The sequence below is a fragment of the Macaca fascicularis genome, chromosome 8, assembly GCF_037993035.2.
Source record: "Macaca fascicularis isolate 582-1 chromosome 8, T2T-MFA8v1.1".
NCBI classification, from domain to species: Eukaryota; Metazoa; Chordata; class Mammalia; order Primates; family Cercopithecidae; genus Macaca; species Macaca fascicularis.
Window position 1 is genome coordinate 7811595 of NC_088382.1, and position 22630 is coordinate 7834224.

Sequence of the window (22630 nt, forward strand, 5' to 3'; positions counted from 1 at the left end):
GAGCTCTGGACGCAGAAGCAGCACAGTGAGGTAGCTTAATAAAAACAGTAAAGATCTGCCCCAGACAAGGAAGTCAGGTCACTGTAGGAGGTGCCTTAGCACAATATTTAATTTTCAAAAGCGGCCAAGATGGGACCGAGAGCCACAAGATTAGAGGAAGATGACTCCTTAAGGATGAGGACACTCATCTGGCTTAGAGACACAACCCGGCCTGTAGCTGGTACCGTCTGCACCTCAGGCTTCTCCCTGTAACAACTCAGTGACAACAGCAAACTCAGATGTGAAGCTTTTCCAGTTCCTTTGGTTTTGCTCACCTATGACATGCACCACACCTAGCATTAGACATCGCAGCTGAATATTCAGTCCTGTGAGTCACCGTGACTCTCTGCCATCAGCTGGTCAGGCAGACGCGAGTTCCAGGAAGCCCGAGGCTGGCACATCCCCCTGCCGGGAACAGACCCAGTCCCTGTCCTGTCCTGTGGCGTGAATGTGCATTCCTGGTGCTGAGACTGTCCGGCCACCTTTACTCCTAGTCATGCTAGAGTCTGCCAGGCTTTCCTCACCTGGAGGAGGACACATGAGTCTTGTGGGAGGAACTGTATAGACGGACACCCAGCTTTAGAGGAAGGAGGATGGGGAAGCACAATGATGCCAAAATCCTGCCTTCCAAGACTTCTTCAGCTGTAGCAACTTTCCCCACTTCCAGGCACTACCACACGCCTGGTCAATCCTACAGAGAGGCTGAGAGTCTCTTTGTCACCTGGTCCCCCCATTGATGTCCCTCTACCCGGCCTTGCAGCTGATGCTTCTCTCCATGGGCTCCCCCACCCAGAATCCAGGCGCTGAGTCAACTGGGAAGCAGGAAGGGAGGACAGAGTCCCTTTGATTCTCCCCACATTCTGGTGGGGCTAATCTGTCACTGTTCCGGGTGCCAGCCACTGGGCTAGTCCTTAACTTCCTTCCTTCATTTCTTCCTTCCTTCCTCCCACTATCATTCCTCCCTCCCTTTCCTCCTTCTTTCCACAAACATAGGCATCCAGCTAAATATTCAGGAAAACAAATGGTGCACAGGTCACAGGCCCTGGGTGGCACAGGGGTCTGCTGTAGAGGACAGCAGACACAGGGGTCTGCCGTAGAGGACAGCAGACACAGGAGGCAGTTGCATGGTGACAGACTCCAGCTCCAGGTGGGCCCGGCAGTGGAGGAGTCACAGGAGGGGCAGCTAGCCACACTCAGTCCTGAGCGTTAGCTTCCCAGAGAAAGTGTAGCCAGAGCTGCCACCTAAAGGGTGCATAGGGGAAAATGTGAGCAACGCCCCAGGTGTAGGAACCAGAGGGGGTGCAAAACTGGAAAATAAAAAAAGCATGTGAGTGCATGCCTGTGGTCCCAGGTATTTGGGAGGCTAAGGTGGGAGGATCACTTGAGCCCAGGAGGTGGAGGCTGCAATGAGCTGTAATAGTGCCACTGCACTCCAGCCTGGGCAACAGAGTGAGACCCTGTTTCAAAAAACAATGGCAACAAAAACAATACTTTGGGCTGGTTGGAGATGAACAAGGTGGCGTTTCTGGCTGGAGAGTTTAGCAGAGGCTTCTGTACAAGGGGTCTTGGGGACCCTATCGGGAAGTTTGGGGCTAACCAGGAGGACAGCGAGCAGCTTGTGATGAGGTTTAGGCAGCCAATGCGGGGGTCAGACTAGGCTTCAGGACAGTCAGCCTGATACCTAGGGAGGCCTGGGAGCACCAGGCCCAGCGCCAGGGAGGCCCCTCAGCTCCTTTCTCTCTGGTGCTCATCGCCCCTTTACGGGCCACCTGGCTTTGGTTTTGATGTCTTCGTCTTGCTTTTAGACCAAAACCAGTTGCTGGATCCATGCCCAGGGCCTGGGACCCGGCTTTGCTCTCTGCCGGCCTCCCCCCGGCTTTGCTCTCTGCCGGCCTCCTCCCGGCTTTGCTCTCTGCCGGCCTCCCCGTGCTTTCTCCCCGAGCCTTTCCCACTTGCCATTTTCAGCTTCCACGCTGTACCCAGGATCCCAGCGTAGGAAGGAAGCCAGCTCGCTCTGCTACATCGAGTTTTTGCATCTCTCTTCATTTTCTGCACCGTGCAGACCCACTCGGGGACTGGGGGAGCCTACTGTAGTGAGGGGTCTCATGTCTGACCCTTCTTTCTCCCTGCAGCCCTGCATTGGAGTCCTGGAACATGAGAAGCTGCCAATTCAAGGCCTGACAGCAGGCTTAAGCCAGTGTCTAGAGGCATGGAACTGTGCCTCCAGTTCCATTATTTTTTGAGTAGGAAATATGAACAATGAATTCAAACTTCTCCTTGGAAGTTCAGATGGCAGGAGGAGAGGCCTGCTGTGCTAACATGGATCAAAGGGATGGAGACTTTCGAGTGTAAAATCATTCACCAGCTTCTCCCGATACCCACTGCTTGCACAGACACAAATCTCCCTCCGTCCAGGACCATCTTGCCAGGCTCCTGTCTGCTTCCTTTCTCCCGAGACAGGGCAGCGGTCCCTTATCTCTTAATCTTGAGGTGAGCTCTGAAATACCTTGAGATGGCTTCCCAGAGCAGCATGGAGCAAAGCCCACACGTCGTTTTCCACCTTGCCCAGATCCAGTAATACACACATTTGGCAGAAACCCCAAACTCCTTTCACACATTCCCACCAAAGCGAAAATAGGAGACTCCGCTCCTTTCTTCCACTTTACCAGCTGTGTGCCCTTGGGCAAGTTTCTTAACTTGGGTGAGTTTCCATTTCTTCATGTCCAAGTAATAATAACCACTTCACCGCAGATCAAGTGTACAACATGAAAAGCAATTCTTAATGCTTGGTCTTCTGTTCACCTTGTTGTGACCACAGTGGTTGTCGCAAGCACTATTTATTAAGAGAAGGAGAGCTAGAAGTGACATTGTGGGTGAACAGCATATCTCCTATATTTGATGGCATAGGAACCATGTGGCATAAGGGAAAGTGCACCAGGTGGGGGGCCCATCTGGGTCCACCGTTGACTTGCTCTGTGCAGACATGCCTCTTGAACCTTAAAATAGACATAGTAAAAGTCGGCTGGCTCCTGGCTATGTGGCTCTGGGTAAGTGACTTCACATCTCTGAGCCTTAGGTATCTCATCTGCAGTGTAGGCATATTCATGCCACTCCATAGATGAACATGATCAAGGCATGGTCAGTGCTTGGCATAGAAGCTGGAGTGGAGAAAGCATTCAGTAAGCTCCAAGGAGCTGGGAGAGGTGGTGTTGCTAGGTTTACCTGCAGGAGGGCCCCTGGGAGTTTAGCAGCAGAGTTCTTCTATACCTGTATGCTGGACAGATCTGGTCTGAGCTCTGCATCTGCCTAGGCCTTGTCTATGCTGGTGCTTGTGTCCCGTCCCAGGGGCCTCCCTCTGGGTAACCACGGTGACCACGAAGCCCTTGCTTGCCTGTCTATGGGGTGGGCTACTCCTTTGTGTGCATTCTCAGATTTAGGCAGAACAGGCACATGTTTCCCTGCAGGTGAGAACTATGACTAAGCTTCCAGTGGAGTCACCTGCAGAACAACCTGCAGTGATCTCACGCACACGTGGCATCCCACGGGGAGGAATCCTGGAAACAGCTTGAACCTCTGGCATCCCGCCATCCCGAGGACCATCAGGATTTTAGAGACGCTGTTTATGGTCTGAGTGTGGCGGACCCTTGCTTCTCCCCAGAGTGAGGGAGGAAGCCGAGGACCTTGGGTGAATTTCTTTTAGAATTTTGGGTGAATTTCTTTTTTTTTTTTTTTTTTTTTGAGACGGAGTCTCGCTCTGTCACCCAGGCTGGAGTGCAGTGGCCAGATCTCGGCTCACTGCAAGCTCCGCCTCCCAGGTTTACACCATTCTCCTGCCTCAGCCTCCCGAGTAGCTGGGACTACAGGCGCCCGCCACCTCGCCCGGCTAGTTTTTTGTATTTTTTAGTAGAGACGGGGTTTCACCGGGTTAGCCAGGATGGTCTCGATTTCCTGACCTCATGATCCACCCGTCTCGGCCTCCCAAAGTGCTGGGATTACAGGCTTGAGCCACCGCGCCCGGCCAAGGGTGAATTTCTTAATGTTCAGGTGTCCTTGGCTGAGAAATGGTAGACTAGGTTCATTCCAAGCAGATGACATTATTTGTGTGCATAGAGGGGGATGCGGAAGGCAATTCCAAAAGAGGAATTTTAGTATTCTGAGCTATTGCAGTGTTATTGTTAAAGCACATACATAGCCTATGGTCCTGCAAGAGTAGTATTTTGAAAGGTTTCCTTGTTTTGTTAAAAATCCATCTTACCTCTTTATTCTTGCAGTATCTTAGCAGAGAGCCATTTTCAGGTGGTCGATAATCAGCCCGGGAGAGCTACGCTGCCCGTCTCTGCCTCATGTGAGGAAATAAAGGGGCTTGGAGGAGTTTCAGTGGGATGGACCTGCTCATCTCCCCCAGCACAGAATTGTGATGTGGGTGGGATTTGGTGGTAATAAATCACCTTCAGAGATGGGTGGCAGGACAAGCGCCTCACCTTTCTGTGACGATTATTCACATTCAAGGGTTCCAAGAGGTGGCGGGACAGGCCTGACTGCCTTGATCTGAAGAGCCCAGACCAACTCTAAAATGTTTAGACATTGAGCTTATGTGGGAGATTGGCTCATGCATGGGTGGTTTAAAACTCCATTCTGGGCCGGGTGCGGTGGGTGACGCCTGTAATCCCAGCACTTTGGGAGGCCAAGGAGGGTGGATCACCTGAAGTCAGGAGTTCAAGACCAGCTGGCCAACATGGCAAAACCCTGTCTCTACTAAAAACATAAAAATTAGCCAGGGGAAGTGGTGCACACCTATAATTCCAGCTACTTGGGAAGCTGAGGCAGGAGTATTGCTTGAACCTGGGAGGTGGAGGTTGTGGTGAGCTGAGATCACACCATTGCACTCCAGCCTGGGTGACAGAGTGAGACTCAGTCTCAAAAAAAAAAAAAAAAAAAATCCATTCTGGCTATAATTGTATAGTGAGACACTATGTGTACATGATACATGTATCTGCATGTGTGTAGTTTAGTCACTAAATTACTCCACCTGTGTGATGTTAAAATGCAATGTGCACTCTTTCCAGCTTGACAACAATCTCAAATCACATTTGCTGTATCTTATTTGAATCAAGAAGATCCAATTATTAGTTAATAAAATGAATCACCTGTATAGTCCCAATACTGTATGGTTCACAAGGAATTTTATGTATCCTTTGTTTTCAAAATCAAAGAGCACATGTGTGTTCAAATTACCAAGGAAGGGCCAAAGCTCAGTGAGGTCAAGGACGGCAGACATAGGACAAGGATGCAGGCATTTTCATTCCCAGTTCAGGGCTTTTTCCAGGATGCCATGAGGCCCATCGGGGGATGGCTTTGTTTAATGACATCCTGGGTCCCTTTTCTGTCTGTGATTCCATGAGGGAGGGACAGAGGGTGCACACGTCATGCTGTCAGAGGCAGATGCTCAGTGTGGAGGCTCAGGGGCCAGGGGGCTCTTCACTTCTCCAGACCCCACATGTCCAGCCTGCCTGTTAGTTCTGCCGCCTCCCATGGCGTAAGTGTTAAGCCCCTGAAAATGAAGGGATTACAAGTTCTGTTGTGAGACCCTGTAATAAAGTAATAAAGGAGAGTTAATAAAGGCTTTGCCCCACCTTCTGACCGGATTTTTAGAGACGAGTACCCCAATGGGAGGGGGAATGGCTGGAAGAGAAAAGGAAGAAGGTGGTGAAACCAGGAGGCTTGTGAGAGATAAGACAGGGATGTGGGCTTCAGGCTGTGAACGGGATGTGGCCACAGCCACAGTGGGATTTCCCGACATCCCCTGGTGAAACCTGCCCCAGCGCTTGGGACAGTAGTGGCGCACTACTGAAAAGGACAGTAGTGGCGCACTGAAGAAGACCCTTGTTTGAGGCTTAGATTAATTCCCTCATTCCTTCCTCTATTTCATATTTATTGTTCTTCACTGGTTACTAAAGGTGTAAATAGGATGGTTTATGAGTACCAGGCCCTGTCCTTGAGGAGCTCAAGGTCTAGTGGGAGGACTATAAATACGTAAGTAAATTATGGCAACAGAGTGACAAGACCCTATGGTAGGGTGCACCAAAGTGTCTGAGGGGCACAGACGTAGGGCAATTGATAATGCCAGGCAGGAAGGTGGGGACAGGGCCAGCAAGGCTTCAGAGTGGGGTTGAAATTCAAGCCGATTTGAGTCTGAGGAGGGAACCGCTTTGTCATTCTGGGTTACTGTGTTATCTCAGGAAGCCGATTCCTTAGAGATACAGTGGAGATGATCATACTTATCTCAGAAGAAACAGCTATGTGGAAAGTATGAGGACTTGCCAAGAAAAACATCCTGGGCCCCCACTGGACCAGGCCTGGTCCTTCTGCCCCTGTCTGCTGGCTGGAGCTCCAGCCCACCACCAGGCACCCTCCTTTCCCTTCCTGGGGTTGGCAGAGGGTTCACGTACCTGTGAGTGCCAGCCAGAGAAGCAACTTGCAATGTCCTGGGTCTCCCAGCACCTGTTCCCAGTTTCCCCTGACCACAGGCTGAAGGTGTTTTAGCAAAGACAAGGCAGGTGAATCCTCAAGTTGAAAACAGATCTGGACTGAGGGCAGGATGGGGTGGACACAATCACTACTTTTGTTTGTCCTCCCACTGAGGATCATACTCCGGTCTCTCACATGGATGCGGGGGAAGCCAGTCCAGGGAGCACAGCGGAGAGGCAGCCCAGGCTTAGTCAGAGCCACCGACTGTGGGCGAGGCTCCCGCTCTTCAGGGAGCCGCCTTCTGGCCTCTGAGGCCGATCCGCCTGGGCCACCCTGCGGTCACAACTCCAGAAGACAGGAGGCAGGAAGAGGACGGCTCTACTCTCCTTATCCACAGGGTTGTCTGTGCTGCTGGCCTGTCCCTGTTCCCAAATAAGAGCAGATGCACGACAATACCTCAATATCCCTGCGGATTCAGTCTGAACTTAATTCATTTCCACACACCTGGCGTGAATGGTACCCCGGGCAGGGCAGAGACAAATGAGGCACTGTAATCAGTGCCACGACATTCAGGCCAGAAGCGTTGGTAACCTGGGTCCCCTGGCTGTCCCCTGCGGTGACCCGAGCTGCTCCTGTCCTTAGCCCAGTGCCCACCTTCAGAACAGGTGGTCAAAAAAAATCCCATCTGCAGGCTCTGGAGGGGCAGCGCGCCCCCGCGTGGTAGGTATTGGTATTACCGGGATGCCTGCCTGGCCCAGGCCTTTCAGGCTTTGAAAAAGAGCGTTTTGGGGACTCTGTCTTAGAGCCACGCCAGCACTTTTTAGGACTGAGTTCAATCCTGTACAGACAGGGACAGGATGCTATGGAGATCTGCCCAATATCCCAGAGGAGCGGAACAAGAATGTGAGCCCCAATTTTGGGGGCTCACTTCGTCTCTGGGCTGATCCAGTCAGATTCATTCTCAGGCCTCACAGAGACACTTTACATTGAAAAAAAGAAAAAGAAAAAACAGTCAAAAAGTAAACAAAAATTAAAAAGAGAACAGAGCAACTCTGGAGCTCGCCACTGAGGACTCCAGGAGCCTGCGCCGCCTTCCCTCCCCTCCCCCCTCCCCCTCCCCTCCCCCCTCCCCCTCCCCTCCCCCCTCCCCCTCCCCTCCCCTCCCCTCCCTTCCTCTCCCCTCCCCTCCCCTCCCCTCCTCTCCCCTCCCTTCCCCTTCCCTTCCCTTCTCTTCCCTCCTTGCCTTCCCTTCATGTTTACTTCTCAGAAGCCTCAGCAAACACTCCCAGGCAGCCTGTTTTGTGCTGGGCAATGCCATAGGTACCAGTTTTTTGCCATTCCTGACAGGTGGACACACACTTCCTTTGGAGAAGTTTTACTTAAGAAGGAGATAACATTTTCCACAATTTAGATCAGCCCAGGCCCAGGGTCCACCTTAAAAATATTCAATAATACAGCCCAGGGCCCATGCGAGTGCCCTGCTGGCCGGCCCTGGACTCTGCGGAGGACTCCCTGGGGGTTCTCACCTGCACCACCCTGGCAGGGAGGAACGGGGTTCCCATCCTCCCCACCTCACCTGGTGGAGACCCCGTAGGTCCTTGGGTGAGGCTTTGCTTCCACACCCACAGGCTGCTGTGCTCTGATGGGGTCTGAGATTGAGCCCAGCTCCTTCATTTCATTTCTGAGGAAGATGAGGCCAAGAGAAGGGGCTGCTGTCTAACAGCACCTGCCCAGAAGTCCCATCCTCATGGAACCAGGCTCCAGCCCCCCAGTGCCCCTTCATGCTATTTTGTGTTTCTGGTACACAGATCTGCTGCTGTGGGTTGGTGGCACTCCTGCCTGAGAATGTGTCTGCCTGTTCTGAGGCATGGACGTTTGCTGCGTTTCACTCTGAGTCAAGGCTAATAGGGGCCAATGCCCTTCAGGAAGTCATTCCCTTCAGGGATGGAACAATGGCTCTTCCCTCTAGAGGCATGACAGAGGGCCCTGCAGAGGTGCCTGTGCCTAAGAGAGACTTACTCTGTGCACTTCCAGGGGTCTGTCTGATTGTATTTAGAAAAGAGGAAAAGCAAGAGTGAGTTTAGAAGAGGCTGCGAGAGGCCAAAGGCATGATGCCAAATATTCATTGCAACCTGAGCTGGGAATTGAGACTGGGCCCCAAAGTGTACATTCTAGGGGGCTCTTTGGAGCAGCTCGGCTCATTCAGAAGCACACTGGACTCAGGCAGCAACACAAACAGGGACACAGAGCATCTTCCCAAGCCCCCTGTCAGTCGGGAGAAAGCTTGTCATGTGGTCTCTACCCCTCAGCACGTTTGTTTTTATTATGTTTTGCATTCTTTACCTGTAATTAGTATGCACTACTCTTGGAATTAGTATTCAACAAATTCAAGCAGGATCCAGAGAAAGGCAAAAGGCAGCTAAGCATTCAGGAATCTCCATGAGCAGGGGCCCTGCCTTGCTCCAATTGCACAGAAATATGTTTTTTAGAAGGAACATAGAAGAATGAATGCTGGCTGATAGGCATACCGAGAATGCCATTTATGAATTGCTAGCCTGGGGGAAATGTGCTTCACCTGATGATTTTCATTTTTCTTTCATTCCTAAAATGGACCTGCTTGCACCTCATTATACACACTATCAGCTTGTTGTATTCATCAATTGAAATAGCCTAAGAGTAAATGCTGGAAAACAATACTATCCTACCAAAATGTGACCTATTGGTGTTATTGCTTGAGGAGGCATAAAGGGAAAAGGGATAAGGTGCTTTACCATCTGGGTGAATAAGCAGAAGTCTAGTGCTGGGTGTGGCAAGAAAGATGTCATCAGATGGAAAACAGAGCAGCAGATTGGTTGCACTTACGTCCCTCTGAAAATCAGTTTGGAGCTTGGTTTCTAGTCTATTCCTATCTCCAGGTAATTAAGAGATATTCCCTTGACTAGGAAAGGAAAGTGGAATATCACGAAATTCTGAGACCCCTTTGAAAAGGCAGTACATGGAGAAGTAAGGAAGTTAAAAAAATTATTTTATCAGCTCTTCACCTTTGGTGCTAAATTCATTCAACAAATATTTATTGAACACCTACTACAAGCCACACATTCCTTTAAGCCCTTGGGATACTTCAAGATCCCTGCCTTCCAGGAGCTTATATTTTAGATTCCAGATCTGCCATCGGTCTTTGGCTTCTCTTTTCCTTCTTCATCTCTATTTGATACGCAACACCTATTCCAGGGATCAGAGCAAATGTCACGCTTTTTCTCACCAGAATGGCAGAAAAAAAGTCTGCAGGTCCCTTGCTGCATAAGGCAGATGGTATTTCTAATTCCCGGTGGAACATCCCCTATGGATACAACAAAAGAGAGTTGACATTTAACTCATATAGTGCAGAGAATAGGAGATGACCCCAGCCCACAGCCAAGGGTTGCTATATTCTGACAATGCTAAGTACTTTTGGAAAAGTCCCAATTTAACCGAACTTTGGCTTCTTAGCTTTAAAACAGGAACGATAATTTATATCTGATATGTTGCCAGGAGGATGATAGGGTGTGTTGTATGCATGCTCACCTGGCCCATCTAGGCCCTAAAAAGCCCATGCAGCTCTTAAATCAGGGTCCTCGAGCCTCCTGGTGAGAGATGTGCACTAGAAGGAAGCAAAGGGAGTTTTGGAAAACAGAAGTAGTCCAGAATGGGACAGGTCTTGGTCTCTAAGGAAATTAGAAGTATTAACCCATTCTCAGCTTATGGCCCAATTTTTAGTTTTATGTCCTACAATGAAAAGGAGGAAATGAAACCTGTCTCCTCACCAGGACCTGTGGGCTTGTAAGTCACTAATGACCACCTGAATTTTGTTATAACAACAGGACATTGTGCAAGAGATGGTTGGAAGAAAGATCTTACTTATGTCAGATCTGCAGATGCCACATGCAATGACTTTAAACAGCAGCAGCAGCAGCAGCAACAACAACAACAACAACACAGTGTTGGTCTTGCGTGATTATGAAAACACTCTTGCACAACATCCAACCTCCAAACGGGGTCTAGTCTCTGATTCTGTATCATTGCAGCCCTGGCACAGCTTGGAGGAGACAGCAAAGTGAAGAAGGTGGGGGAGTCCATCTTTAGTCAAAACAGAAGAGCCCCCAGACTGGAAGCGTGGAGACCTGGATTCTGGTCTTATGTCTTCCAATATCTCATTATGTCTCCCTAGACAACTCATTTAACTGGTTACACTTCAGCTTGCCCATCTGTAAAATGAGTTATATGAGCAAGCAGGGGGACTATTAAAAGTTTGAAGACCTACTATGCCCATAATTATTCATTGCACAGTGGTAAATTAACACTTTCTCTGGACTTTGGTTTTCTTTTTGTAGAATATGTGGCTGCTATGGATGATCTCTGATTCCCTTCCAGCTCTGACATTTGTATGACTGTAACTTCCTTCTGAAAAGTTTTCTCAGACTGCAGTGAGTGCTTCTCACTTGTATCACAGCAAACATACCCATTTGTCTTGTGTCAAGATCCTTGTAACACTTATTTAGCTTTTAAAAAAACTTCACAGGGGAGATCAAAATTGTCCAAGGCTGAGCCCCACTATGGCCCACCTGCACCCACTAACCACATACAGACACACCTCCACACTGTCCACACAGACACACACATAAATGGAATTCCTGCACGACCTTCCCCAGGGCCAACCAGGAGACATTTACCTGAGTTTCTTCGGACCAAACAGAAGAGAACAGCAAATAGAAAAAAGACCTTCATGTTTTAAGGTCCGTTGAACCTCCCTGCCCTCCCGTGAAGGAGAGCAAATATGATGAATGACGGAATGAAATGGAGCGGAGAAGGCACAAAGTGGGACATTTATAGGTTTTTGGGAATACTGATCAGTATGAGCGTATTTATCTGCTCTACTGAGTAAGGCTGTGGGCAGAAGGTTACTGACTACTCTTCCCTTTCTGCCTAAAAATAGACTGGCTTCCTGATATTCAGAGAAGCAGGGATCAACCAAGAATTCCATATACGGATGTTGAAGAGGAAAGTGAACCAACGTTGAGGTGTGGCTACTGAGTGCCAAGCGCTGTGCTAGGTGCTAGAGACATGGTTGTGTAAAGATATATTTTCTGCCTTCAGAAAGCTGCGGTGTCCACCACAGTTGAGCCGATAAAGAGCTTATTTCCCAGCAACATGACTCCCATCTACCAACAGAAACATAGGCCCATGTGCATCAGGAGACACGTGCATGAACGTTCACTGTAGCACAGTTCCTTGCAGCCAAGAGAACGCAACCAAATAGTGTATTATGACAACAATAAAACACATAGTGTATTTCCACACCACAACAAGAATAGAAAAACAAGATGATGCGTACAACAACGTGAATGCACCTCACAAACGCTATGCTGAAAGAAAAAAAAAAAAACCAGAGACAATGTACCACATTATTCCAAAAATTTGGCAAAATTCATTGATTTGTGAAAAGCCAGGACGTTGTCTACTCTGGGGGAAGACGACAGGGTCTTCTCTCATTTGATGAAGTTATCCCCTGTTGGAGGTGACAGTCTAGTGAGGAATGCAGAGAGCCCCCGGGGGCTGCAGGGCTGTGCCATCCTGGGCTGGATGCCGGGGGTTGTGAAAACAGAGTCTGCAAGGACACGATTTTTTGTGTGGGTTTGTATAATGTGTGGTATTAAAACACACAGTTGATGAAGCTGCGCATTTTGCCCCTATTTGATTTTAGTCCCAGGGTCACTTAGATTTATTTTCTTTAAAATTCTCTTAAGCATAAGGGGAAAGTGAAAAGGGTGTCGTCTATCTCCCTGGGCTTCATAACAATTGCTATTAGCTTCTTATTAATCCTTCCAGAGGTGTCCCACATATATGGAAGCAGAGATGAATCCATACCCCATTTTTATGTAGGCAATAACAGACTCTAGATATTATTCTGGCCTTGCCTATATTAATATCTTGCAGAGCTTTGTTATTCTTCAGAGCATCTTCCTCATATTTCTGCAAGGTGTCTTCTGCCTTCATTAACCTGTCTACAACAACCATATCTCACCATGAGTCTTACCTAGACATGGATTTCGAAAAAGAGACATCAAGCAGTGGCCTTGGACTTTCTGCATGGGTGAACAGTGCGAGCATGCCAAAGAGGCAGAGGCTCGGTGTTCATTTTGAACTTTCCATCTCTGGAGAGATTAAGCAGGACAGCGTGCCCTGGCAGGGACTGTGTGATTCACAGACCTTTCTGTACCTTGCAAAAGCACCTTTGAAGTTAGGACTTTAGGGGAAATTGGGCACTCCAAGCTGCTTTTGACCCTCTGCCAAAAAAAAAAAAAAGGTTACCTTAAATGTTAGCCATGTACTAAGTAATTGTAAAATAGTTATGAATATTTGTGAGGGTCCAACTCAGTACATTAAAAAATTGATTAAAATGTGAAATTCTTTCTCTGTGGAGCATTTGTTCTGAAGACATCTCTGAAATCTCTCATTAAAAAAAAAGAAAAGAAAAGAAAAGCAGTTTCATTTGCCCCTTACGGAAATTGGCTTCCACACCAAAATGATACCCTAACTTCAAGGACCCCAAGGAATAATGATAATTCTGAATGTATCCTGTGCACGGACAAAGTGGCTGCACGATACATGAATAATTGTTTGATAAAAACACTGAGTGTGTATATTCAAAAATTTGAGGCATTTTTTAAAAGTCACTAAGATGACTTATAGATAAAACAATAAAATGCATATTTTATACTTTATATTCATTCTTTCTATTTATACTACACCTTATTTGGGAAGGATCTAAGGTAAAGCTGGATGGCATATTTTTTCTAGCAGTACAGTCACTAATCAAATCATTGTGAAATTATAGTTTAAAAAATTTCTGTATAGTTTGGAAACAATAGACTATGTTGGAAAATAAACTCATTTGAGGGAGAAATAAATTAATAGTGTCAAATTTTATCACATACCTTCTCCTCCAGACTTGAATCCATTTCCAAATCACAGATCCAGAAAGCAATCCCCAAGGAACTATTTCGTGGATAATTCTGAATAATAAGGCATATCATTTCAAAGAAATCAAAATAGAAAATCAACCTTATTGGCTAATTTTGTTAATATCTGGTCATAGGCTCATAGGTTCATCTAACTGCAGAGTCGAAAGGAAATAGAGTTCAATTTGTCTCTACATACAAGATAATTATTCTGATGTGCATCATACTCAGGAATGGAAAAGAAGAGTGTAAGGAGAAGAGAGGAAAAATACATCTGGGTTTGCAAACATTTGAAAGTAGAAAAAATGTTTTTGTATTTTAAAAAATCTTGATACAATTCAACAACAAAAAGGCAAACAACACATTTAAAAATGGACAAAGGACTTAAATAGATTTTTCCAAAGAAGAAATTCAAATGGCCAGCAAGCACACGAAAGATGCTCAATGTCATTAGTCATTAGAAAAATGCAAATCAAAACCATAATGAGCTATCACTTCAGATCTACTAGGATGGTCATAAAAAAAAAAATAAAACTTCAGAAGCGGTGGCTCACACCTGTAATCCCAGCACTTTGAGAGGCCACGGCGGGTGGATCACAAGGTCAGGAGTTCCAGACCAGCATAGCCAATATGGTGAAACCCTGTCTCTACTAAAAATACAAAAATTAGCGAGGCAATTAGCCGGGCGTGATGGTGGGCACCTGTAGTCCCAGCTATTCGGGAGACTGAGGCAGGAGAATCGCTTGAACCCCGGAGGCAGAAGTTGCAGTGCGCTGAGATGGCGCCACTGCACTCTAGCCTGGGCGACAGAGCGAGATTCTGTCTGAAAACGAAACAAAACAAAACAAAATTTCCGAAAACAGCAAGTGTTGGTGAGGATGTGGAGCAATTGTGACCTTCATATGTTGCTGGTGGGAATGTACAGTGGTGCAGCTGCTGTGGAAGTCTGGCATTTCCTCAGGAAGTGAAACAACAGGAGTTCCAAATATGGCATAGCAGTTCGACTCCTAGGCGTATACATACAAGCAGTGAGAATAGGTGTTCAAACCACAACTTGTACATGAGTGTAGTGTTCATAGTAGAATTAGTCACAACTGTCAATGGTGGAAGCAATGCAAATGTGCATCAGTTGATGAATGCATAAGCAAAGTGTGGCACATCCATACAATGCAATATTTTTCGGTCACAAAAGGAAAAGAAGTACTGCCACATTCTCCTATATGGAGGAACATTGAAAATCTCAGATTAAGTAAAATAAGCTAGGCACAAAATACCACATATTGTATAATTTCATATATGTGAAATGTGTACAGCTGGCAAATCCAGTGGCTGCTTACTGGTGTCTCCTTTCAGGATGATAAAAAAGCTAGCTGGGGGTTCTCCCCACTTGTTTATCCTCATGGACAATGCTAATGTTACTCCTCTTGCTCCAGAGATTTTTTTTTTTTTTTTTTTTTTTTTTTTTTGTCTTTCAAGAAAGAGACAGGGTTTGTGTTAATGAATTTAATCTCTCTTTATGAAGGCAGACTAACTTTCCATTTTGGTCTTATTATTTGTTTCCATTTTGGTCTTATCAACTAAGGGAGATTCCCTGGGTGCAGAAGGTCATTTTCCATGACCCAGAGAGGTAAGAATAAGCCAAGTGAGAGCAGGTCAACCCTGCAGGGTTGCAGTGACCACCACATGTAGGGACAGTAAGCAAAGACTAGAAGTGACCATTATTTATGTCATGCGAGGTGCAATGGGGTAGAATTGACTGAACCTGCCCACCTGTCCCTTGCCCCGCAGACCTCAGGCATTGAGGAGAAGACAGGCTTCCTGATGACAGGGACGCTCTGGGCAATGGATGAGTCAGAAGGATCAAATCCCAGGGAAAGCTACTGGGGTGCAGGGGAGGGAAAGACACTGGGCGGAAGGTGGGCGTACAGAGCTGAATACAAGGCAGTCAGGTGTGCTGCAGTGGGTTCTGAGACAGCCTCCAGCAAGCTCCTAAGGACCTCTTCCCACTGCGGTACAGCTGGTGGCCATAAAACGTCAGCAGGGCTCCGGGGCCTGTACTAAAAAGCTGCCGTGAGAAGAACAAAGAATGCATAACTAATGGAATTGCTGACTCAGGACTGACCTTGAGAACCCATTATATTTATTCAGTTGTCTCCAAGCAGGATGGCAAATTATTTTTTTAATGACTGTAATTTTTATTTATTTTTATTTTATTTTACTTTAAATTCTGGGATACATGTGCAGAACGTGCAAGTTTGTTACATAGATATGCACGTGCCATGGTGGTTTGCTGCATCTATCAACCTGTCATCTATGTTCTAATCCCCGCATGCATTAGGTATTTATCCTAATGCTCTCCCTCCCCTTGTCCCCAACCCAGCACTGCAAATATTATAATACCAAAGAATGAGAGGAAAATAAAATCAGTTTCTACCTGTTTTTTATGAATCCCAGATAGGCTCCAAAATCTCTCTGGGTAACATGCTTTAATGTCATATCATCTTTTAAAAATTTTTTAATTTATTTTTTACTCACCACTATACAAACAAGGAGTCTTATCATCTTACTGCCCAGGAAGTGCTTTCTTATGTTAAATCTGTGAGTTTCTGGGTGCAACTTGAGTCTACCACAGAATGTCTTTGCCTATAATTAAGGGATATATTTGTAAATACATATATATTTATTTTTAGGCACATTAATTTTGTTCTTACAAATGTATATTTAAATTTTAGGAGTAATTCAATAACTTGATGGTATTTTTAAAGGTATAAATGTCTAAAAGTCGCCAACAATTTTAAGATTAGAAACTTTATTGTTTTTGAACATACTTCTTACAGTTAATTTTATATCGAATATGTGAACATTGGTATCATAATTTTTAGGACAGATACGTATTTTGAAAATGTTATGCATTTTCATGGTTTTTCACTGTGTTATATTTATGATACCTAAGGAATATGTAATATCTCTGAGTAGATGTATTATACTTTGCTGATACAGTGCTCTATTTGGAATATTTTAGAGTTTTTTAGGTTTCTCATTTTTTTTTATTTCCTAGGATAATTTCTGAGCAGAATAACTGAAACAATGGGAATAAGTATTTTATGTCTTACATACATATTAAGATTGCTTTACGAAGAGGTTATTTAAATTACCACTGCTTCCGGTTTTGTATGTAAGTACTAGTTTCACATACCTTCATTATCGCCAGGTGTCAGCCCTATGTGAGTGTGCCCGTATGTAAGTTGATTAAGGAACAGCTTTGTTCAGAAAAGAAGCCTGGAAAGGTGGCATTCTTTAAAGGGCTCTGTGTGCCTTGCTTTTTCCTATGCTGAGCCCCGGGATCCTGATTGTTACCCAGATACTTGTATTTAGGTTGGTGCAAAACTAATTGCGGTTTTTGACCATTATTTTCAATGGCAAAAACTGCAATTAGTTTTGTAGCAACCTCATAAATAACAATATTTGCAGGAATTTTTAATTTATGGGAATTAAAGAAAGCTGCAAAGAGAATAATGAGCTCAAAGTTTTGTGATATGCAGTTTATTATTAATTAACTTGAGTTTAAAGTAATTACCACTGATGAAGATTTTACGGACAGGTTAGGCAAATATCATTATTTCTTCCCTATGTATTTATTAAAGATATCCATGAAACTTCTTTTAAGTAGAGATACTCTACAGAAAATTTTAAGACAAACAGCAGATTCTACCCACATTGATTCTTTGCCACCTCTCAAGCCTACCCTACCAAAGTAATCCTCCACAGCTGGTCTGCTTGAGCAAGTAGATGTTAGCAGTCAGTGTAAAACTAGCAGAAGTGAAATCAGCACTTTTAAAAACTGGAAGAGATTTAACTGAACTGGAATATGTGCTATGTCAATGGAAAAATGCAGTTTTTAAAAAATCAATGTGTATTCCTAATGAGATTTGAGAAACTATGGTCAGCAAAATGAGAATTAGGTCCCATGAGAAAGCCACACGTTGAGAAAGAAAAAGACTATTTGCAAATGTAAGTCTCTTTAACAATAAATAAAAATCTAATAACTGAACCTCAAAATCCAAAAATAGTAAAAAAAATAGAAGGGCTCTACAGGAAGAGAAACTGATATAAAAATAAATATCTGCAAAGTAGAGAACAAAAGGAAAAAATTGAAAATTATGGTTGAAAGATAATGAGAGGATATTTCAAGGATAACTGGGGTTTAAACAGGAGGCATTCCAGAGAAAAGGAAGATAATTGATGGAGGAAATAATATGTAAGGTTAGATATAAAAGGAGCACATATACATGGATAAGAATAAAGTAGTAACCGGGCCGGGCACAGTGGTTCACGCCTGTAATCCCAGCATTTTGGGAGGCTGAGGTGGGCGGATCACCTGAGGTCAGGAGTTCAAGACCCGCCTGCAACATGGAGAAACCCCATCTCTACTAGAAATACAAAATTAGCTGGGTGTGGTGGTGCACACCTGTAATCCCAGCCACTTAGGTAGGCTGAGGCAGGAGAATTGCTTGAACCCAGGAGGCGGAGGTTGCGGTGAGCTGAAATAGTGCCATTGCACTCCAGCCTGGGCAATAAGAGTGAAACTCCATCCAAAAATAAAAAAAAATAAAAAATAAATAAAGTGTAACCCAATAAATTATTAAATTTTACAGAAGAGAAAAAATGATCAATAAAGAAATGAAAAAATGCTCAACTACACAGTAATCAAGGGTGTGCCAGACTGACATCTGCAAGATGGTGGAATCAGAGGCTCCAGCCTTTCCTTCCTTCCACAGATACACCAAAGAAATAGCAACACACAGATCAGTTCTTTCTGAGAGAAAGCCAAAGACTAGTTGAAAGACTACTACATATCAAGCAACTGAGAAAATATTCATGTGAAAAGAGGTGGGAAGAGCTGAGGCACACTCCCAGCACAATCCCTATCCCAGGCATAGCACCTTACAATCAACCGGTAAGGAAGTCCCAACTCCTAGCTTCTCCCTGAAGAGGGAAGGCTTTGGACCACACATACAGTACCCTGACCTTTATGCTTCCCACCCAGGGATTTGGCTCCTAAATCGCCCAGCCTGGGGTTGATAGATCTGGCATCTGCAGGTCTCCCTAAACCACAGATGCCAAAGAGATGGTTGGACACAGATTTGCAAGCACTTTTGGCAGCTGTCTCCCTGGGCTCGGGCCAGAGCAGGCAGGCAAATGCCCACCTCCCGGTTTCTACCTGCAAGGGCTTTATCTACCCATTTTCCCATCTGCTGCCTGAGGGTTGACTTCTGGGTCTGCATCTGGGAGCCAAAGGGGCAGGGTAAACAGTAGACCTGTGGGAGCCTGAACAGAGATATAGATAGGCACTGTGCCTGCTCTTCCCCACTAGCTCCAGCAAAAAATCCAGGTCTCCAACTTCTCCCTAGAAGGAGAATACATCAAGCATAGTTTTATAGCTGCCACCTGGGGGACTGCTCCTAAATCACTTATCTCTGTAAGTGAATGTGAGGCAGGAGAATTGCAGAGGAAACTGGAAGTTGGATAAAGGGCAGAATGAATAAAAGCAGAAACAGAAGCAAGGTGAAGGGGTGGGTGAGCAAGAAGCAATATAAGAGGCAGAAGTGAAGCAGCCAAAACAAAAAGTAAGATAAAGAAGAGAGCAAGGACCCCATGGCCAGCAAGATCCAGACCAAACCAGGAAGTGGCAGCTCTTCAGAGACAGGCATGCGCATTAAAGAGAAAAAGTATCCTTAACAGGACCCCGTATGATAATCAGCTCATTAAAGCGTATGCATATGGATTGCATATCATGCATGTACTTAAAATTATAGGCTGGAGACAACACACAAGCCCGCAGAGGCTAAAGTAACTAAGCAACACACCTATCAATCAAAAGGCAAGCACCGCCTAAAGATAAGGCCTTGGGAACAGAAGGAAAAAAAACACAAAAAAAGACCCAAGTACACCGAAGTCATGCTGATCCCATTTGGCAGAAGTCAGCCCACTCTCCCCTCTCCGGGAGTGTAATACTGGGCTTCACACACTTTTGCTTCTTGCTTTGCTCTTTGAGTATCACATCCAGTTCTTTGTTCAGGACACCAAAAGCCTGGAAATGCACAGCACCATCGGTTCATAGATGGGGCTCTGCGTTTTGTGTCTTCTAAGGCCACGAAAAACAAACGGGTAGTTTTAAAGGAGCACAAGAGGACTTCCAGTGGGTATTCTTCCAGCTTTAGCACAAAGAGAACAGGCCGTAACTCCCAGCTCCCAGTCTCTCCCCAGAAGGCATTTGCCTGCACGCTCTCAGCCGCTGCTAGAGAACAGGGCTTTGAACCGGCCTGCGCGTAGTTGCTGATGGGGCTGACGGAGAATGGGTTTGACCACACACCTAACATCCTGACTACATTCCACAGTACTTAGAACAGAATGGACTCCATTGCACAGAACCTAGAATAGAAGTAGGTATTCAAAAAATAGTTTTTTAAATAAAAGAACAAATTATTTGAATTCTTTCCAATGAAAGTTTATTATATCCACATTTACTAGCACAAATTGACAACTTGTGTGATTTTGAAAATTCTGTTTGTGTCAAGCTATATCATCTTCTTTAAGATCACGGGTAGCATTTTTGCCATTTATTTTGCCACAATAAAATACTTGAACTGTCTGGCACAAGTGGCAATACTTCCGCTCCCCGCTGCTCAGGCACTTCCGCAAAAAACCTGCACCTGATTGGACAACGTGGCCCAGGAGAACCGGTAAGTGGCAGAGCTTTGTTTCTATACCAGCGACATCGGTTTTAATGTAAACAGCACGCGTCTTTCTTTTTCGAACAGTAGCCTACTTGCGTTTCCAGATAATTACAGTATTCTTGACAGAAGCCTTCACTTCTCTTGCAGTCGACAATTCTTAAATCTGATTCAACTTCTGCATTAAAAAAAAAAAAAAAATCCAACATTAGCTTCTTAAGACCATCTCCAGAATCAAACTGTGGTCATTACAGCCCTGAGGGACAGGGCGGGGTGGCATGGATATGAAACAGCTGTCCATAGTTAATAGCTTCAAGTTCCAAACTAAAACATCAGCTCCAGATGTATAGCTCTTCCCTGCTAAATCTCCTCTAACCAAAGGAAGGAATAATCCTGTCTCATAGGAATACCGTTAGACTAAATAACACATGCCTACTATTGCACCTGTTTATATTTGTTGTGCAACAATTGAGTTTTCTTTTTCCCTTCCCTTGGGAGGAGATCCAGATGAATGAGTCCTTTGGAACTGAGGGCCAATTAGAAAGGGATGGGAGGTTAGGTAGGATACTGCAGGTGTCAATATTAGCAGGACATTATTTGCTGGATGTCACAGCAATTTGCCGACACACTCCTGTCTTTCTTACTCTTGCTCACTGAGCTGCTAACCTAGTTCTCCCTGTCTTACGATCAGCAATGAGCTTGGGATTAAAGAAGCATCTTGGAAACTACAGGCTCCTCCAGGCCCTTCTGGATTTGTAGCTGGTCCTGTCCAGGGGTTTGGGGGTTGACCAGAAGCCTGGCCCTTCTGGAAGAGTCCAGATGGGTGGCTGTGGACTCAATTGCCCCTTGAAATTTCCTGCTACTTCCTCGCCTAAGTAGACTGATAATACAGTCTATTCTCTGCCCCCATCCTCGGGAAGCATTTTCCAGACTGCAATGGACACCTGGCACTTAGCAGGTATTCAGTAAATTCCTGTAGGGTGGAACGACCTCCAAAGCTAACGGCATGGGGTTGCAACCTGGCAGGAAGCCACGTTTCCACCAGCGTCTCCTCTGGCTCCTGTTCTTGGAGGAAGTCAGCAATTAGACGTGGCCTCAGATAATTTGCCTTTTGGACCCTCAAAACTTCCATGTTCCACGAGGCCCTCAGTGATCCAGCCCCAGGGGAAGCTGTGAGACCCCAGGGCCTCCCTGACAGGCAGGGCAGCCCAACGCACCCACACCATGTCTTCCTCAAACAATGACTGCTCACCCACCTGACCAGCACAGACACCTTCCCATCTATTTGTTCCCTTTACATCTCCCCAGTGGATGCACTTGTTTCCCGTGTTGGTCCCCGACTCACCTGGGTAATAGGGGATGCGCCGTATTATGGGGGCCCGTTTCACTGGGTGGCGTAGCAGCTGAGACCCGTTTGTGCCTTGCCCAGTGGCTCCTTCCCGGAGTTCTCTGAGAGCCTCGGTGGCTGAGTGGTTAACATGTCTGGCTTGGGACAATCCTGTGCAAGTGGAAACACATGGCTGAGGATGCTCTGAGGCCTCCTCCTGGAAGACCCGTCAGCATGAGGTACCTACGCTCTACCAGGTGAGTGAGTGTGGGTGACTGGGTGGGGGAGTTGGGAGGGATGCTAGTATTCCATGTGTGTGCACATTTGTGCACATGTGTTGTATGCGCCTGTGTGTAGAGAGAGAAGGTGAATGACGTGTAAGAAATGTATGCCATGAACAGTGAGTCTGAGCACCTCAAAGCCAGTGCAGCCAGAGAATGTATTTCAAGCGTCACTAATGCAGCTGTTAAGATTCCCTAAAATTAATATTCTTCTCTGTAAGGGAAAGGGGAATGTTAAAAGGATAAGAAAATGGAGTCGGGGTGGGACCCTCTCCCCTGGGAAGCAAGTGCCATCAGCCAATTCAGAGTGCCATTGATGAACCCAGTTCAGAGACCCGAAGCTCCACCAGGAATGTGTGCTCCCAGGACTGCATCTCTCCCTGCCCAGCCTGAACTCCCATACCCCAGATGACCATTGCAGAGAGATTCTAGCACCCATGCCTGGGTCACCTTTCCATTTTACCTGGAAACAGCAGAGCCACAAGGAGAAGGCTGGTGAAGAATGGGAGCAATCGTTGCCTCATGTCTGCCAAGAGGACTGCAAGCCAGAAAGCACCCCGGGTGGGTGGGCAGGCAGCGGGGCTCCTTTGATGGAGTGGAGCTGTGTGTGTGGGCCCGGAGCGTGGGAAGAGCGGTGCCCCAGAATGACTTCTCATTCTCAAAGGACAATGTGGACGTGCTACTATCCCACTGCTGGTGGAACAAACACTTGAGTCACGTATTTCAGGAAGTAATTAATATGCCTGAATGCCTTGGATGGGTTTGGTGAATAAGGAAGAACAG

General features: G+C 46.1%; 1 protein-coding gene across 3 annotated transcripts; it reads right to left on the reverse strand.

Moving 5' to 3' along the window:
* Positions 1 to 9549: 9549 nt before the first annotated feature.
* Positions 9550 to 22531, reverse strand: LOC102119400 (sperm-associated antigen 11A). 3 transcript variants are annotated; one of them, XM_015454364.3, is made up of 3 exons: positions 22311 to 22531; positions 21585 to 21737; positions 9550 to 9847 (listed from the first exon to the last, which is right to left on the reverse strand). In XM_015454364.3, exons 1-3 carry the CDS (start codon positions 22501 to 22503, stop codon positions 9660 to 9662), a joined length of 534 nt encoding a protein of 177 aa, XP_015309850.3. In that variant the 5' UTR covers positions 22504 to 22531; the 3' UTR covers positions 9550 to 9659. The 3 variants fall into 3 exon arrangements, with proteins under 3 accessions (XP_015309850.3, XP_045253767.2, XP_015309849.3); XM_015454363.3 differs by lacking the exon at positions 9550 to 9847 and adding an exon at positions 19992 to 20417; XM_045397832.2 differs by lacking the exons at positions 21585 to 21737; positions 22311 to 22531 and adding an exon at positions 11217 to 11323.
* Between the last annotated feature and the right edge of the window lie 99 nt (positions 22532 to 22630).

Bases quoted from the DNA above. Each gene is read 5' to 3' on its own strand.
- LOC102119400 (XM_015454364.3), bottom strand. From the start codon at position 22,503: ATGAGAAGTCATTCTGGGGCACCGCTCTTCCCACGCTCCGGGCCCACA. The intron at 21,738-22,310 runs GTAAAATGGAAA...CCACTTGCACAG, and splicing joins TGTGGCTCTGCTGTTTCCAG to GATTGTCCCAAGCCAGACAT. The intron at 9,848-21,584 runs GTGAGTCGGGGA...TTGTATCCATAG, and splicing joins GCGCATCCCCTATTACCCAG to GGGATGTTCCACCGGGAATT.